The sequence below is a fragment of the Monopterus albus genome, unplaced genomic scaffold (genome assembly GCF_001952655.1).
Source record: "Monopterus albus unplaced genomic scaffold, M_albus_1.0 scaffold125.1, whole genome shotgun sequence".
NCBI classification, from domain to species: Eukaryota; Metazoa; Chordata; class Actinopteri; order Synbranchiformes; family Synbranchidae; genus Monopterus; species Monopterus albus.
This window is the reverse complement of record NW_018128005.1, coordinates 1,217,333-1,235,304: the sequence shown is the minus strand read 5'-3', so window position 1 is coordinate 1,235,304 and position 17,972 is coordinate 1,217,333. Positions and strand designations below refer to the sequence as shown.

Sequence of the window (17,972 nt, the reverse complement as noted above, 5' to 3'; positions counted from 1 at the left end):
AAAGTAAAATATTTAAATGTCCAGTTTTGCTTCCAGTGTAATGTAAGTTTAAAAATATCCCAGTTGAGTGGGAGCAGATACAGTAACACCAAGCGAGGCTGTGTAACTTTTGGTGAAAGTAAAACTTCTGGGTACATTTATGCTAATACTTTCTCTTCCTCCTCCCTGTGTCAGTGTTTAATCATTTTTTATAGAACAGAAGTTCTGGAGGAAACAAGTACAAGGGAAAAATGGAGCTTGTTATCATCCGTACACTTATCATCTGTTACAATTACAGCCTGTCAGTGCACAGGTTCCAGTGTTTGCCCATTAAAATCACCAGGTTAGAGAGGTTGCTGAAGATCTGAGTATTTTTCAGATCAAAATCCTCTTCTAATAAGGCCGCGTAAACTGAGCTGTAATCTAGGAACTATAGCGTAAATATGTGTGTGTGTCGGAGAGTCGGTGACTCGTCCACAGCCCACAGTTGAAAAGATAATTTAAAAATTCTGCTGCTGCTCATCATGGATTCATCGCAGGCTCATTAAGTAGCTTCTCTGTGCTTTACAGGCCTCTGTGCTCTGGCTGCTTGTTGTGTTGTGGCCCAGTTGACTTAACCAGCTTTACTGTGTCTTATCAGGCTCCTTAATCAGGAGCTGCCAAGGTTATTACACCACATATATCACATTACACCATCGGGGCCCTGCTGAGGTGCCCTTGGACAAATCCTGAAGTCACATACTCCACAATGTCCAGCAGCTGAAACGTGGACGTGTGTGCTGAGAAGCAGTGCAATTCTAGACCAGAGTGCAGTGTGCACATGAACCTTTTCAGGGATAAATAAGGGTCCAAATAAAATTTGCATTTTTACAAACCCAAGTTTTATAAGAGAGAATTTGTCCTCAAGGCTCTCGCCCTTTCAGCTAAAGCAAATAAACACCATTTCTCACAAACTGTCACATCTTTAGATCCATGAGACCAATCAGTGAAGCAGTGCGGCTGGGGATGGGGTGGAGAGGTGCAGCAATTCAAAACCCGCTGCAATTATAGTCTGTTAAATCTTTGTCAAAGTGTGGCCTGACCAAGCGGCAGGTACAGCCATCTTGATTATCCAGCGCAATGATGTGGGAGCGGTATTGCTTTATGGCTTTTATTAACAGCTGACTGTTACCTCTGATCAGAGTCGAATGGATCTCCAGAGCCAGCCCACCCTCCGGCTGTGAGAATATGACTGCCAGTAGGAAAATTACGACCGTGCACGCAGCCTCGCTGTAGAGTGACCCAACTGGGGGAGGGAACAGCCTCGATGGCAATTACTTTTCGTGCCACGGCACTTGACTTCCTGGTAGTTTCTCACCAAAGTTTGAGGCACAATATAAGTGTTTGGTTTCAAACAGACCTAATTTTCCCTCCCACCCCTAAAACAGACACAGCTACCCTTCCAAATTGTTAGATAGCAAAAATTAAAATAATTATGGACCAATATCCAAATGAGTGGGTGACTGAGGACACATGTCACTGTTCCTGCTGGCAGATTCTGTGTTGACAGCCTCATATGAGAGCTCGTTCCAGATTGAGCTCAGCACAACTTCAAGAACGTGACTCCTACTCTTGGAAAATGGCTCTGACATTTTACATGGCTTGACATTTTAACAAACTTTGAAAGTTTTGCAAGAACATTAAGCAACATAAATCCCTGGAAGATACATCATCTGTGTTTGAACATCAGGGCTTTTAAAAATGTAATGATATATCCTGTATACAGTGCTGTAGTTTTCTCAGTTGCAGGTAGTAGTTAGAACAGGTGTGGAGCTAACCTGGTCCAGTGAAGCAGCTTGTGAAAGTGACATGTGAGGGCTTCACCTGCCCCTGCGATGAGTTTTACTGAGTGTATTTGTCTGTAGATGGTGTGGGAGAACGGCTGCGTGGTCATCGTCATGCTGACGCCGCTCGTCGAGAGCGGGGTGAAGCAGTGCTACCACTACTGGCCCGATGAGGGTTCCAACCTGTACCACATCTATGAGGTGATGTCACATGAGCAGAATTGACACTGACCTTTGATGTGCATATGAAGTTTTTAGGAGGCACGTGGTGTTTTTGGGGACTCATAATTGCACTGATTGGACTGATTGGATTGATTGAATGCTATATTCTAGTTCCATTTACTTCTCTACATGCTGTACACCAGTTTGTTAACGGTACATTTGCACATACATGTAGGTCAACCTGGTGTCCGAGCATATCTGGTGTGACGACTTCCTGGTTCGGAGCTTCTACCTGAAGAACATGCAAACCAACGAGACACGGACCGTGACTCAGTTCCACTTCCTGACCTGGCTCAACCAGAATGTCCCAGAAAGCAGCCGGACACTCCTTGACTTCCGCAGGTAGGGAGCTTCTTCAAAAACTTTAAGTATGTTTTACAAAGGGCCATGTCGTGGGCTCCTCAGAGACTTGGATTGTCCTCAGTACTCAGTTGACTAGAACGACTTCCAGGTCGACTGAGGACTGAGGGCTTAGGAACGGTCTTATAAGAGATTTGAGATGTATCCAGTGTGTTGTTTTAGAGGGGGTGGGTTTTTCCACACTACCTAATGTGGTTTGTGTCAGCTTGCTGCGGCCCTTTTCACTTCTGCTCTAAGCCCTGGTGGCATGAGGAGGAACAAAACAGCCATAGCACCCAACCAGTAGGAGCTGTTATTGCAGTAGCAAAGATGTGATCCCTCACTGGCTTCCCATCATACATCTCTTCCATTTTATTATTGGAATGTACCCACACAGCCGGAGGTGCCACTGACTATGAGAACATGGCCTCGAAGGCCATGAACTAGCCATGTGATAAAGACTTTTGTAAGATTATTATGCAAAGTGCTTAAGCCTGTTTTTAGTGTAGATAGCAAAAACACTGAGGTTTTAGAAGACCTGCGCATCTTTTTTAAAGAGCTCTTCAGTGAAAATACACTTAGATAACAGGATTCATTTTTATAGCAGAACTGAAGAACACCAAAAATCACTACAAGCCATTTCTCAAAAGGGCTGCTCATGAGCAACTCTGCCTTTGTTCTGGATGAACAAGTCCTGTAAAAAGATATGAGAGACCCACATTTTGTGTGATTATGGCTGTAAATGTGCTTTGCTTTTTGTGCAGTGTTTCCCAGCTGGTTACGTTGCATTGTCCAACTTGACTAAGAAACGCTGCTATCATGCGCACACTAAGTGTTGCCACTCTTACAGCTGTCTATCAGTTGCACTCATTCCAAACCTACAGAACCGGTCCTGAAATGCACCACAGTCTTCTAAGCATCCAAGGGCAGAATTTACTTCCGTTTTTATGTATGAACAACTGGCAAAACAAATAATTCAATTCAATTCACTTTTATTTGTATAGCACCAAATCACAACAAACATTGTCTCAGGACACTTTACAAAGTAAGGTCTAGAGTTTACTATTGTTATTATTATAGAGAGAAAAACTCAACAAATCCCCTTGAGCAAATAGCAGAATATATGACTGATGGTAGTGGCCACACTTTTCCTTTTTTTATCCAAAACAAAAAGGAAATGAAGGTGGTTAAAGGGAAGGTTGTGGATATGTCTGTCTGCCCCTGCACCACTGAGGCTCTGGGCAGCTGTGACCCGTTCACAGGGTAATAGCTCCAGACCTGTCACTTTTCCATGAGCATCTATATATCCTCAAACATCCTGGGCATGTTCCCGTCGATAACACTGCAGTTCAGGATGCACTGAGGGAGCTCTGCTGGAGTGATCCTTTATCTCCAGTGCCTTTATTGCAGCTCCCCTCCTTCTCTCCTTCGACCTCTTTTAAACTGATATACTGAATTGCCTATTAGGTGGGAGCCGGCCTGGCCAGTTTTCTCTGATTCACTGTGGATTTTCTCAAGCAATAGACCCAGCTAGGTTTTATATATAGGCCTGGTGTCGCCAAGCTGCTGGCGCACATCATTTAGGTGAGATATCAAGACCGAGAGTTTGTGGTCACAGCTATTATAGAGGGGTCTGGTGGGCGTCACCACCCATCATAAGTTAGGAAATATTGCCTTTACTCACAGGGCGCCGGGGTCAGAACACAATGAAGAAAGCACAGAGGGAGAGATTTTTCACTTTTATTACCGCAGATATGGTGCTTTCACAATAACAACCTGCACTTTTATTTTTTTGGTGTTTCTCCTTTTCCACCTCGATGGTTTCAGGATGGAATATCTCTCCTTTTTTAATGCTCGTACTGGCATGATTTTTTTTAACCTCACACAACTTACTGACTGACTGAGGTGATGCACTGCTTACAGTCCTCTGTCTTTTCCCCTGTTTTACCAGCTAACTAGCGGTTGCCAGTGTCATTTTTGTGATGTTGCAGCTAGTAATATAAGCCCAGTTGCATAGTCACAAAAGTGATCATTGGAGACTGTGACTCTGCAACCAAAGGGCCTCATGGACCCCCCCCCCCCCCCCCCCCCCTTCATCTCTCATCTCTTTCTCTCTCCTTGCTGTGCCTGGTGACCTGAGATGACCTCTCGCCTTTTTGCTTGCTCATGGTTCGCTTGACTGCCTCCGATCTCCTCCCACCTCCTCCCTTTCTCTCTTGGTCTCTTTTGTCTTTTCCTTTCCCACCCTCTATCTGGAGCTTCCTCTCTCCGTCTGTCCCTCTGGATGAAATCTGACTAGTGTTCTCAGAATATATTCACACCACAAAAAAAACAGACACCACTTTCTCTACAGTTTAGCCCTAGCTGCACTAAGCCGGTACCTGCTTTTGGCACCTAACTGTCTCTCTCCAGACTGGAAAACCTGATTTTCTTGCTGGTCTTACAAGGAAAACAGAGCTCAGACACGAGTGGAAGCTGTATGGCTGTAAAGTTAGGACGGCAGCTATCTGTCATCTCTAACCCTCTGTGTGATAGCTTTTTGAAATGTCACAGTAGCTGATCATACAATCATAGTATTGTGATTTGGTCAGCGGCGTAACACACACCAGCTGCGCGCCACTGATGTGCAAAACGCTGGCACCCATTCTCTGGCTACTTCTCAGTGAAGTCACTACACAGATGACCATTAGTACTTCCACCCTCTCTTCTCACCACACCTTAGCCACTGCTTCTCTCTGTATGATGGGGCTTGTTGTGTTACATCAGATGACTTAATGGTCTGGAGGTGACCGGACTGGTGACTCACCATCACAACCCTGTATTATTCCTGTTCATTTGTCTGGTGACACAAACATATGCAAATGTATGTAACTGTTGTTTGCAAATTGTACCTACATTTATGAGCGCTACTTGACTTGGCTCTCAAGTATATGGTATTTTATTAATGAGAGACATCAGAATTAATGAGAGAGTGCACGTTGGCTGTGACTCCCAGTTTAATGAGGACAAAGTCATTTAGGTGTGCATTTAAGTGTGGAAATGCTAACGCAGTCCCACGATGTTTGCATGTAAACAACGTATTTTGGCTTAGTGTGGATTCATTCTGAGTCTCCCCTTGCTCTTCATCAGTTTATTTTTGTCTCTGTCTTCACCCGAGCCATCACTCTCTCTCTCTCTCTCCTCTCTCTTTTGTCTTTCTGACTCTTGATCTGTCTCTTTCTCCGTCAAGCTTGAATCTCTCTTGCGGAGCATTTCCTTTGAATCCCACACCCCTCTATACACCCCCGCCCCGCCTGTCGGTGATCCTCTGTCGGCTGTTTCCATGGTAACTCTCACTCTTGATTGTCTGCAGTGAGCTTTGACTTTTCGATTTTGTTTGGGGTGGAGGATGAGAATGTGTGGGGTTTTGGGGTGGAAAGACTCCCTTCCTTCAGTTTTTGTGATGCGTGTGCATTTACGAGACCCTCCCCCGGAAGACTGCTGATGCATGCATCGTCTATCTTGTCCAAAAAGTCCTGAAGGCATTAGCAGCAGTTTGTTTGGCCATTGCCCAACAAATATATGATTCTGTTTTTTGTGCTATATACATCAAAAATTATCAGCTGAAAAGCTCATTTACAGAAATATTGAATGTGCTAAGTTTATGAGGTGTCATGCAAAATAACAGCCAAATCAAACCGCTTTGATAAAAATAAAGCATTTATAATTTCCAGGGTTTAAATAAATTGCAGTCATAAAATGAAGGGAAATATCAACAGGTTTTTATTGAGAAAGCTGTTTATGGTGAGGAGATCGGGGGTTTCAAGCACCCGAAGGTCATGACACTCCCTGTAAATGTGAACAACTGTGGAAACTTTAAGCTGAAGGGAGGAAAAAGTGAAGCATCAACACTGCAGGTCTGAGGTTTCCCTCCATGACTGAGCAGCGCATTATGGAACACACACACCACACACCATGTCTTTACATAGTATGTGTCTGATGCATATCGTTCTGTAGTTATCACCATGAAATAGAGTCAGAGATGATCTCCGGCTGGAATCGGAGTCACAGCTCACTGCGTCTTGCCCACATAGAAGCTGCATGTTTGTGCAGAGCCGCTAGCTCCTGTGCATGCTGATGAACGACGCATGAAGCTCATACCACCATTTTTTAAAAGAAGGATGTGGTTTTCAACACAGTTTTAATTTGTTATGCGCACGTGGAAGTAGCACACACAGATGCAGATCCACATCCTCCATCATGGATTATTATGATGCAACAAAGTGATGGTTTTCTTTCTCTGAATAAAAGACTCAGTGGCATTTGTGTTGAGTGTGTTTCAGTCACACAGATTTAAAACCTGCAGATACATGAGGGTTACTGTTAAAATAAATATCTTTTTAGTTGTTTCAGGGTAGCACACTGCTTCCATCAGTGATGTTCTTAAGGCTGCTATTAATAATTTTGAGCACGCTGGCCAGTCAGACCAGTGGGCGTTGTTCTTCCAGAGGAGCTGTTGCTAAACTTCCACTGTTATTTTTGACAGCATGTTTAATGATGATACACAGTGCAGCTTTAACATGCTGTATGTTGCATGGAAAGTAATGCACATCTGTGAGGTCAGTGCTGACAAATCATTCTTTTTTCATCTTGTTCACATGTTCTTGATCATCACAGACCTTTGTTTTCTCAGAGATGAGTGGGGTTTGTTTTTTTAAAGAGTAGACAGTGTTGAAGAACAGGATTGATTAGATTTTTTTAAATGTCTTTTATTTTTCTTTATAATTTATTTAATGTTACATTCTTTTTATGTGTAACCTTGTACTTTATATAATATTATACTTGGTATATTATTATATTTCTTGATGACTCAGCACTTCACTGGAAGTGGTTGCAGTTTGTTTGATGAGAACGATTCTCAACACCGGACCCACCTGGTGTGGTCAAAGCATTCAGTCGAATCTTGTGGCGTTCCTCGGTGTCAGAGACAGTGACTCTCGAATCACATTCACTGATCAAACTGCCTACTGCACATGGCACAGTAGTAAACTCCATTTAAATGGAAAAACAAACTGTAAAGAGTGCTTTTACAGACACATATAATTAGTCTTACCCAGAGTTGAACTCATTGAAGTAAACTTAATTACTCGTGAAACTGTACTCCACAGACATGGTAAGTGGGAGAAACGGTGAACTAATGGCCCTGATGCCAGTGTTCAGTATCACATGATAACACTTAAACAAGCTTAGAAAATATTTTTGTGATGATCTGAAAACTGTTCACCTCCACCTAAACTCTAGCGGTCCCGAGGAACATTTCTGTCTCTTTATTCCTAATTACAGTTAGAATGAACAGTGTTATGCAGGTTGGTCTGTGTGGTTATTAGACACTGATTTCTTCTTTCTCCTCTCTTTTTTCATAGGAAAGTTAACAAGTGCTACCGGGGACGCTCGTGTCCTATCATAGTCCACTGCAGGCAAGTATAATAACAACAACAGCAGTTTGTTGTTTTATATGTGTTTGAAAGGTTCAGTAAAACACGGTTAGTTTTACTGTTGCACGGCTTTATGGTTATCCAATGTTATTAATGAGCAAATAAGCAAATAAACAGACAGGTTATTTGAAGCTAAATGTTGCCAGTTCTCTAGTCATCATGTGGAGGGAGACAAACATTTTAAATAACAAATTAGCCAAAAAAAAACTGAGGTTTAATTTCACAAGTGGTCCACAGAGGAGGGCAACTGTGTCAGTCAGAAACTATGGGTGAAAGCAAGAGATGGGTAAATAGGAAAAGGCAGTGTTGCAGCTCTTGTGCTTGCATATGAGTGTGCATGTGCATCTGCATACCCTCACCACCTGAGGAAATAACTCAGACCAGTGAGACATAATTAAATTGGTATATAAGAGAAAAATCTGCCACAGTGTTTTGGAGAACCATCTGCAATGACTGGATTAGAGAAAAAAAAACGTCCTTAACAGACAGGAGCTACAGTATGTCTGTCTAAAGGATCTGTTACGTCCTTGGTTGCAGTTCCTCTACCAGGAGAATGAAACTGCCAGTTTAAATGCGAAATGTGGTTCCTTGGTTGCAGTTCCTCTACCAGAAGAATGAAACTGTTTCCCAGCCAAACTGCCAGTTTAAATGCGAAATGTGGACCCTGTCTTTAGAGCTGTCTTTATGAAGCACGGCAACAGCAGCTGGATGATCCTGAAGTTCTTCAGCTACTTTTATGACTAGAGGAAAATGTTTAGAAATGCAATACAACCTCCATTTGATGGCTGATTACCTGATGTTACTTAGACAGAACGGCATCACCAGAAACTTCACACGTACTGTGCATTTATCAGGCTGAGTCAAGAGAGGCATAAATTCTTCACCCAGGCTGAAACTGCCTTTGCTTTAGCATTCACTCACATTTTCCACTGACATAGTATGCAGCTGCCAAGAACTCTATAGTTAAAGGTGCATTAACTAAGATTTCCCACATTGTCAGGAGCACAGGACGTGGTGTCTCTCAGCTACACTCCCCCCTCCATGACCCTCTACTGCCTACAGCTTCTCCACCCTGTGTTGTCAAAGTATGGTCTGTAAATCAGCCCCATCTGCCACCTAGCCGAGGTTAGAAGAAGGGTCTTTCCATTCCCAGTAGTCATGTCAAACAGCCATGGAGGAGCTCTGGGCGGCTAAAAGTCTGAACCAGCGGCTGCCAGAGTGAAGAGGTGGCGTCTTATGAACAGAGAGAGTGGGACAAAGAAAGAGCAACAACCAGGGTTAACATGGGTTTGGCTGTTTGACATGGAGAGGGTTAAAAGCAGCCAGAGGACTCAGACTGGATTCAGATGTGGTGTTCTTCCTTCTGGATGTGTTAGCATCTAAAGCTAACCTAGTTGTTTTGGTAGCATTAGCCACCTAGCATGGTCAGGATTTTACCTTTGTGTTGAGTTAATATGAGTTTAATGTGGGAGTAATTCAAGCTTTGTGTAATTTTAGTGCTTTGTGTCACATTAGCAGTAACCAGAGCATTTTACTGGACTGACACGTTCACTGTTAGCCAGCTAATGCTAGCTTCAGACTGGAGGCTGCATTTTGTACAGTTTGTCCCAACCAGGCATCTGTAGTTCACATTGTAATTATAGGAAACATGGTGTGATGGGAGGGGTAAAGTGCAGCTTGGAACCGTTCAAGGTGTCAGTTTGTTTTGAGTCTCATGAGACTCTCTAGGCTGAAAAGAAATGAGGTAGAGTAGCTTTAAATTAAGTTTGAAGGAACCTTAAGTTCATTCAGGTTTCCAAAAGCAAAATATAGTTTGTCTGCTGACTGTGTTTTGGGCGATAAACAGCAGAACCCAGTAGCTTTGCAACTTTTTCAACAGTCGTGTTTTGGAAATGTAATGTACTGCTTTATTTCAAGGGCGCCCTGGGTTTCTGTTGTGTGTCGATGCTTATTAAAAGCTTTCTTGCTGCAGTGCTTCATGTCACCAGGCCTGAGAGACTTGTGATTCTAACCAGACCAGGTTCATTTTTAAGCCCAACCTGCCAATCATGATGTATTACAGGATGTATTACGGAAAGCACAGAGAAACACTCGCGTTAATCCTGCAGACTTTCACATAAGCCGAATGTGTGCAGCCATTTATTTTTATTTAGAGTGAGAGAAGGTAGCAGACATATTGACATGTTTACTCATGGCCCTCAGGCTCCTGCTGTCATACACACACACACCTATCACATATCTTTGATCGCCTTGTAATGATCCTGTGAGGTACAACAGTACAACATATCTAATCGCCCTGTAATAATTTGTACAAAACATGTTTGTTTACATGTTTGTACATACAGTATATGTCTGTGAGGACACTCATTGAGACAATGCATTCTCTAGCCCCTTACCTTACCCTAACCCTAACGCTAACCTTAACCATCACAACCCTTTACCTAACACCTAACCTGAACCTTAAAACCAAATCTTGACCCTCAAACAGCCCTTTGAAGGGGTCTGAGAAAGTGAGGACCAGCCAAAATGTCCTCACTCGCATGGTTTAAAATTCAAACTGGCCCTCACACTGCTGGCCATACAAGTACACACACACATTGAGATGGTACTGCTCAATTACTGCCAGTGGGTTTGTTGGAATACACAGCTCTGTGTGTGTGTGTGTGTGATAAAATAACCAAAGCCCCAGCGAAAATGAAAAATTCAGGAAGTATGGATGCATACCAGCTAACACACACACACACACACACACACACACACACAGTTCAGTTTGTTGGATTACACACCAGCCCATGAAATAGACTGGTGGGGGTGCTGACATCAATTTTCAACTCTTGAAATAAATCTAGGATACAAAATATTCACCCACGTACATTACAGAGTCTAATTCATTTTTGCGCATACGTGTTCAGTTTGTGTCTTCGCTTTAGAATCTTTATTTATAATACAAGAACATGCATTTACATCTGTGTCTAAAAAAAGACAATGGAGCGTCGCTGTTTACATTTTGATGTTATTCAATTCCTGACCCAAAACAAAAAAGCTGCAGCCTTTCTCCTCTATAATTATACATCTTTAAAGTTGTTTCTCCCCTTGAAATAGCATTAGATGGATCATAAACCTTGACATGTGAAATCTCTGCTGCTCTCCTGCTTGGCACTGCTTGGCGCCAGGTCTCGTCTGTTTTCACTCCAGAAAAGTAAAACAATAACATGAATATGAGAGAGGATCTATTGGAGCATGTTCAGATTTCATAACTTTACCATGCAGCAGCAGGGGGGCGCCAGTGTTTCAAAATGGCTGTTAACATAAAATGTAATCATTTCCACTGGTTTTCGATCTGATTTGAATTTATATCAGCGGGCACAGAAAGAACGTAGAAGTGAACACGATGGAGGATTGTGACAAGAAAACAAAATTAATATCTGCAGGTTGGACAAAAACACCAAAACAGCTGCATTGTTCACACTGTAACAGTAGGTGAATCCCTCCGAGGGAGCATCCCAGCAAGCATCAACATGAGGAGCTGCCGTACTTCAGGCAACACATAAAGAATATGCCTAATTAAATGTTTAATATAGCGGTCATAAGAAATTCAGTGGCTGTGTGATTATAGGTACAGCAACAAAATTTAAACACCTCACAAATGGCAGTTTTACCTCATCTTAGAGTGAAAGGTTTGACAGGGAACAGGAAAGTGAATGATTTTTAGCATTTTTATTTGCAGTGTAAAACAGTAACAGTATAGTTTGAGATCTTGTGTATGTTATTTGGAAAATGACTCGATCTATGATCATCCATGGTGAGACTACAACATACTTTAGGGACAAGCAGCTACAGTAAAAAGAGTTTTGCTTCTTCAGGGTTTAGTCTTTTACAATTAGCAGCATGTAAACATTTTATGCACTAAATACTCATCCAGGTCACACAGTGCGAGGTTTGACACTGTCTTGGAGAATTACAGCGCAGCTTGCTAACGTATTTCTGTCTTTCATGCCTTTGTTTGTCACAAATTATATGACATCATCAAGTCATTTCTTTAAATTCAGACATTTAATTAATGCTTCTCTTCCGCTCCCTCTCTCTCCCCACTCTGTCTCTTTGTCTCTCGTCCACCCTTGCAGTGACGGTGCCGGAAGAACTGGAACCTACATCCTGATCGACATGGTCCTTAACAAGATGGCTAAAGGTGAGTTTAATCTCCCCCCATCGGTTCTCCCTCTTTCTGGAGAGGTGTTACCATGGCAACATGTCCCCCCCAAAAAAACAAGGCTGTCAAAATATTACCACTATTATAGTTGGGTTTTTTTTAAGTCAGATGATTGCATTAAAAAATATATTTCATTGGGCAATTACAGTGATGGGTAGAGTATTTTTTCCATTAACACAAAACAGCTCAATCACAGTTACTGTCTGTCCCTGAGCCAAACAAAACAAACTGTGATTTTAATAGCTTTTGTTCAATTAGCTCAAATTAATCTGCTTCATTGTTGTCAACACTCCTGTCAGCCCAAAAACACACATTCAAACACTGTAAGATTAAAAAAAGAGGTGACAAAGGAAAGAGAGGGGATGTAAGAGAAGCTGGACATGTGTAATCTGGGACGATACTTTTAAAGTGGGACCTGTTTGGAGTCAAACTGATCTGACCCTGAACGCTTCATCTGAAATGTCATCAGAGCTCCAGCCAGTGCATTTTAAGCACTTTGGGTAATTACTATAATTACAGCATGATATGATAAACACAGTGTAGGTATTTCGTATAAAGGATTATTTTTTTGGGTACAAGTTACGTTCACTTTTTGAGTGTAAGTGATAACATCGGCTTTAAATTGCACCTTGTACATATTCTTAGTGCTGCTGTGCTGGACAGTGTATATTTTACCTTTCAAAGGACCACACAGAGGACTGTGTCCAACCTGAATGTCCCAAAGAGTCTGTGAGGGATTGTCTACTTCTTGCACAGCAGTGGTTTTACTTAGTTTGAAAAAGTGGTAATGAGCAACTTTTCATAAAATAATAAAAAAGTAAGAAACATAAAATGTTTTGATTAAGATTTGACCACAGTTGTTTTCGTTGTTATTACTTGGTAAAGGTAGAAGCTGATGTCCAAGCAGACTTCATGTGTATACGTGGGTCTGCATATCTTTTTTCTTTATGTGTGTGTGTGTGTGTGTGTATGTCCCACGATGGCTGCTCTGCTGTGGCAGAACGAGCTCCTGGGTCTTTAATTCCAGATCAAAGGGTCAGTCAGGCATCAGGGGCCTTTTCCCAGGCTGTCACAGTGTGATCAGGGGCCCGGTGCTCCTCCTCAGCACCCAGGGGCCGGGGAGGAAAGGGCAGGGCTGGGTGGGAGTGAGAGGATGTGAGGAGGTGTCCTCTTTGCTCTTTTATCTGTGTCCTGAATCCCAAATTTAATTTGGAAAGAAAGTTCTCAGCATCGTTTTTCCTTCGAATTCCCATCAGGGCAGTTCCCGCATCAAAGGGCCTAAGGAATCATTAGTAGCAAATGTAGTTAGCTGACAAGAGAAACAACATACTGTTTATATTTATACATACTGATACATAGTATCAGTATGTATAAATATTTTCCTTCTATTTGTAGTTTTTCTGAGCATTATCCATAGCATCGCACTCACCACACATCTAGGGGTTTATTGTAGTATGAGTATGTATAACTATTTGCTTCTAATTGGAGCTGCAAGCTTTATGATGTGTACTTCGATCCTAATGTTATTTTATTGTAACAAAAACTCGCTTTTGCATGAGACAGATTCACTGCTCCAAAATGCATGTTCCATTAAAGGGGGTGTTGGTAAGTTACTGTTGTGAATATGGTTCATAGAGTAGCATCACTGGAAACTGAGGCTAGACCTTGAGTGGGTGAATCCCAATTCCTGTATTTTATTGTTCCTCGGTTCTCAGTCCTCACTCGACCGGGAAGTCGTTCCAGTCCACCATGATGAAGGATGTCTCGCAGCTCTTATTTCTGCTCTGAGGAGTGAGGAGGTTGCCTGGAGAAGCTATAGTTGAAGATACATGAGTGCATCCTTTGCAGGGGTTTGTAACGGATTGACATGCCTCTTTATTGGAAACCAGTTTGTGACTGGGCACTTCACATGATGGACTGGAGAAAAGGTTTCTCATGTCAGTTAAAACATGTTGCCTCTTTCCTCTCGCCTCATAGTTTGTCCTTCCATTTTCTTCCTTGTCACATGGGCGGGGCTAAGACGCGAGGAAAAGATGCAAGTGAGGGACACGTGGCTGCAGTTAGTGGAACTGGGATTCACCTCTGAGAAACAAATGAACACAGCATTTGATTATCAGCCTCCTTGTCAGTGAAAGGACAGTAAGTAGGGAAACATGATGGAATCAGGTCAAAATGTGTCCGAGGTCTTAGAAAAGTTTATTTATTATGAGAATCGAAGTGGATTTCAGCTCTTATTAAGCAGCGTGAGATCCCTGTGTGTTCGACAAGGCACCAGTGAGTTTGACAGAGAACTCTGTGTAAAGACGGAGCATTGTTTTGAGTCTTGGCAGCCCTCTGTATTTCAGTTTATCTAATTGCCTTTGACGAGGTTTTATAAACCTGAGGCGCTGTGGAACCTGCTAAACCCACAAACACAAGTGTGTAATCCTTTGAGTTAAAACATGAAAATCCCCAGAAGAGCAGTGACGAGAATCTCACCTGACAGTGAAGACACGAGGAGTGTACGTTTGTCTGGTGGTTAGCAGTGGGCTGCTTCCTTTCTCTTTGCTCTGTTTATTTCTCAGTAGGTCTGCTCTACTTGGTACATAATTGAGATGTATTTTACTTGTCCCTTTTCTGCTACTGTAGTTCATCATTCTACTCCTCCATAATACTTTTACTTGACAACTGTTGTTACAGTGCTTTGAATATAAATATTTAACATATGACAATCTTAAAAAGTGATCACCCTGACCTGGTATATTAAAATGTATCTTAGCTCAAATACTAATCCATTGATACATGGACAGAAACCAACCAAAGGTTTTTGATTACAAGTTTTACAAAGTTTGTATTTTTCAAGTGTAAAATGAGCTTCTGATTTCTAACATATGTGGGGCGTAGTTCGTTAACTACCAGATTTAGGGAAGATCTAGAAAGATGAGATCTTGAGCACAACTTTGAATAAACATGTCTTTGTCAGAATAGGAGGAGATGGTCATGATGAAGATATGCTTCATAGCAAAATGTTATTTGCTGCCACTTACTGAAAGCGCCTATCTGTGTACACCGTGTCTTTCCAGATGCTGCCTCACTTGTCCTTCTGTTTAGGTACCAGTTTTGGCTTTAGTTGGCCAAAAGTTGAGTTTTTATTATGTGTGTGTGTGGGAGAAGTGAATATCCTACTCACTATGACACTATGCTACTGCACTGCACACTGTTTACTCCTGTTTTTACCTTTGCATGTAATGGCATCAGTTTTTATCTTTGCACACAGTGTTCAGTCCTGCACATACAGTACTGGCATTGCACACAGGTACCTCATGCACATTTACTTATTATGTGTACCCTATGTATACTGTATACCTCGCACATGTTACTCAATATGTATATACATATATAGACTTGATATATTACTCTGTTTTACACTTATTTCTTCAATTTTTTAAATACTTCTGTCTGTCTGTCTGTCTGTCTGTCTGTCTGTCTGTCTGTCTATCTATCCATCCATCCAAATACTTCTAAAATGCAGAGTGTGGTACTACAGTTCCATAATGTTGGAGAGAAGAAAGGAAGATGTTTTTAATGCCCAAAATCATGCAGCAGAGTCTGATATATCCTGACTATTAGTCTTTATGGATCAAGCGTGACAACACACTACACTACCCAACATGCAGCTGGAGAGCGTTAGACCCGTCCTGAACAGCCACGTCTTTCAGGCTGAAACCCTAACATTGGTCTCCAGGGCTCCGAGGCCGAGCCGAGATCAGCCTGCTCACTTTCACACCTGTCCGAGCCACAGAAGAACGTTTTCATACTCAGACCGGTGATTAAACTGATGCCTGCTTTTACTTAGGTGAAGCAACTTAGAGCATCTGCTTCTCAGCTGTCAGACAAACAGGTTGTTCAGCATCGTCAATGAGAATCAAAAAACTAATAGGGGATCTGTTTAATACACAGAGAAGCTTGAAAGTGTGTTGTTTGGTTGGAGCTTTTATCATATATTAGAGCCACTCTGGGTCATAAAATCTCTTGCTCGGAGATGAAGGCTGGTTTTCCTCCACCACATCGCAGCTTTCCACCGCCTCTGTGTTGGAGGTTTTTGTCTGTCTTGAGAAGCTGGAGGCCCCCAGGTTTGCAGGCTTCCTCTAACCTGATCAAAAGCACTACCTCCTCCTCCTCCTCTTCCTCCCTCTCAGATACAAAATCAGTCCTGTTTCCTTCATCCACGTTCCCACCCCCTCCTCCTCCTCCTGCCCCCTTTCTTTCTCCATTCCACACTCTTTTCATCCTGAGGAATGAATTGTAAATTCGTCCGAGAGTTATGGCGGTGTTGTAGGGTTGAGGAGGTATTGCTGTGGTTTTCACGTTTTTTTTCCCCAAAAGGCTCCTACATTTCCCCCCACTCTCTAATGCGCCCCCCCGCCTGCCACCCTTCTCTTCGAGTGCTGGCGAGCTTTTCAACATCCCAGCATTTTATCTTTCTCTTTTTTCCCACAGGTCCAGCTGGTGAGCTCAGCTCCCGGCTTCGGCTTTCCGGGGTCTTTTGGGCCCTGCTCAACGGCTCTGTCTTTCTATTTCATCTTTCCCTCCTCCGTCTCCTCTTCTGTAGCCCCCACACCCTCCTCAGTCCTACTCTTCGACCTCCACCCTGAACTGAGGGTCTTGTAGAGGAGGGAAACTCAAAATGAGGCCAGGTTTTTTTTTTGTTGTTGTTGTTATTCGTACAATTCTTTCTTTTTTTCATGCCTCCACCATCTCCTCCAAGGGAGAGTTTTGCAAAGAGGGAATGTTGGAATGAGGCGTTTTTTTAAAAACCGTCCATTCGGAGGTTTATCAGAACCTACACAATAGCCCTCAGCTTGTTAAGTCCTCCCCCCTGAAAAAAGAAAACCTAAAGCAGTGAGTAGTGTGTAGCAGCTTTTCTGGCTAGAAGGGAGTCTATTGTGTTGGAAAAACGAAAAAAGCTCCAAAACCCATGAAACAGAAAGAGAAAGTGGTGTGAATGAGCCGGGCTCCCACCATTCATTTTCCTCTTCATGAAGGCACGAATAAGAAGTGTTATTATGTGTCACAACAAGAAAGAGTAAAGAGAATTCTTGCGCTTTTTGTTTCCTTGGAATTTAGATAGAGGTGGAGGAGACAGAAAACAAATTAAATGTTTTTTTCTTTCTCTTGTTCTTTGTGACTGTTGCTCACACCTCTCTCGCTCTCTCGTCTTTTCTCTCCCAGCCTTCAACTGTTTCTCCATTTCTTTTATATGTCTTCATTCCCACTCATCTATTTTCCCTTCAATCATTCATTCATCTTTTTCTCTGTTTTCTTTGTTTCTCTGCTCTTTTTTCAGCTAAAGCTTGGGCACCTGCAGCTTCTAGTTCTGCCACATGACATAAGATCTAGTTAGGTTTGGTGGGTGAAGCGACCCCCTCCGTAAAGACGGGAGCTGCAAATTTGGTTCATCACTAAGAGTTTGGTCCTAATTATGTAGAAAACACTATTAACAGAAAGGAATTTTAATGTGTCTGCTTTCAGGGAAGTGAAAGACTTTCAGGTTCACGTGCTGAATGAACTGGTCAGATGACTGTGCACCTCAGATGCAAATACGTTTTCCTGTGTTCAGATCAGTGTGTAGTGGTCTGACTGGTCGGAGGTCGTTCTGCCGACTGCAGGCAGCCATGCTGCCGACAGCCATGCTGCCGACAGCCACGGGGCATTGTGCCAGTCTGGCACGCTGATGGGCTGACTGGCTAGCAAACTGGAATCACACCAACACACACACACACACACACAAAGGCATGTCAGATTTTGGCAGGGGCTAACAGAGCTCTGGTAGGCAACCTTCACAGGCTCAAAGGCTACAGGACGACTATCAAAGACCGACAAGGGGCTTTAAGATTGGCTCAGTTTCCTTTAGAAAATGCCTCAGACATGTGGGCCTGTGATTTC

General features: G+C 42.6%; 1 protein-coding gene across 3 annotated transcripts in view; it reads left to right on the top strand.

Moving 5' to 3' along the window:
• Positions 1 to 17,972, top strand: part of LOC109967083 (receptor-type tyrosine-protein phosphatase N2-like) — a 194,639-nt gene that overhangs the window by 172,132 nt on the left and 4,535 nt on the right. For all 3 annotated transcript variants that reach the window (XM_020612432.1, XM_020612430.1, XM_020612431.1), the window contains 4 exons: positions 1,884 to 2,003; positions 2,200 to 2,366; positions 7,766 to 7,819; positions 11,962 to 12,026. In XM_020612432.1, coding sequence (XP_020468088.1) covers positions 1,884 to 2,003; positions 2,200 to 2,366; positions 7,766 to 7,819; positions 11,962 to 12,026 — 406 coding nt within the window. The remainder of the gene's footprint in view (positions 1 to 1,883; positions 2,004 to 2,199; positions 2,367 to 7,765; positions 7,820 to 11,961; positions 12,027 to 17,972) is intronic.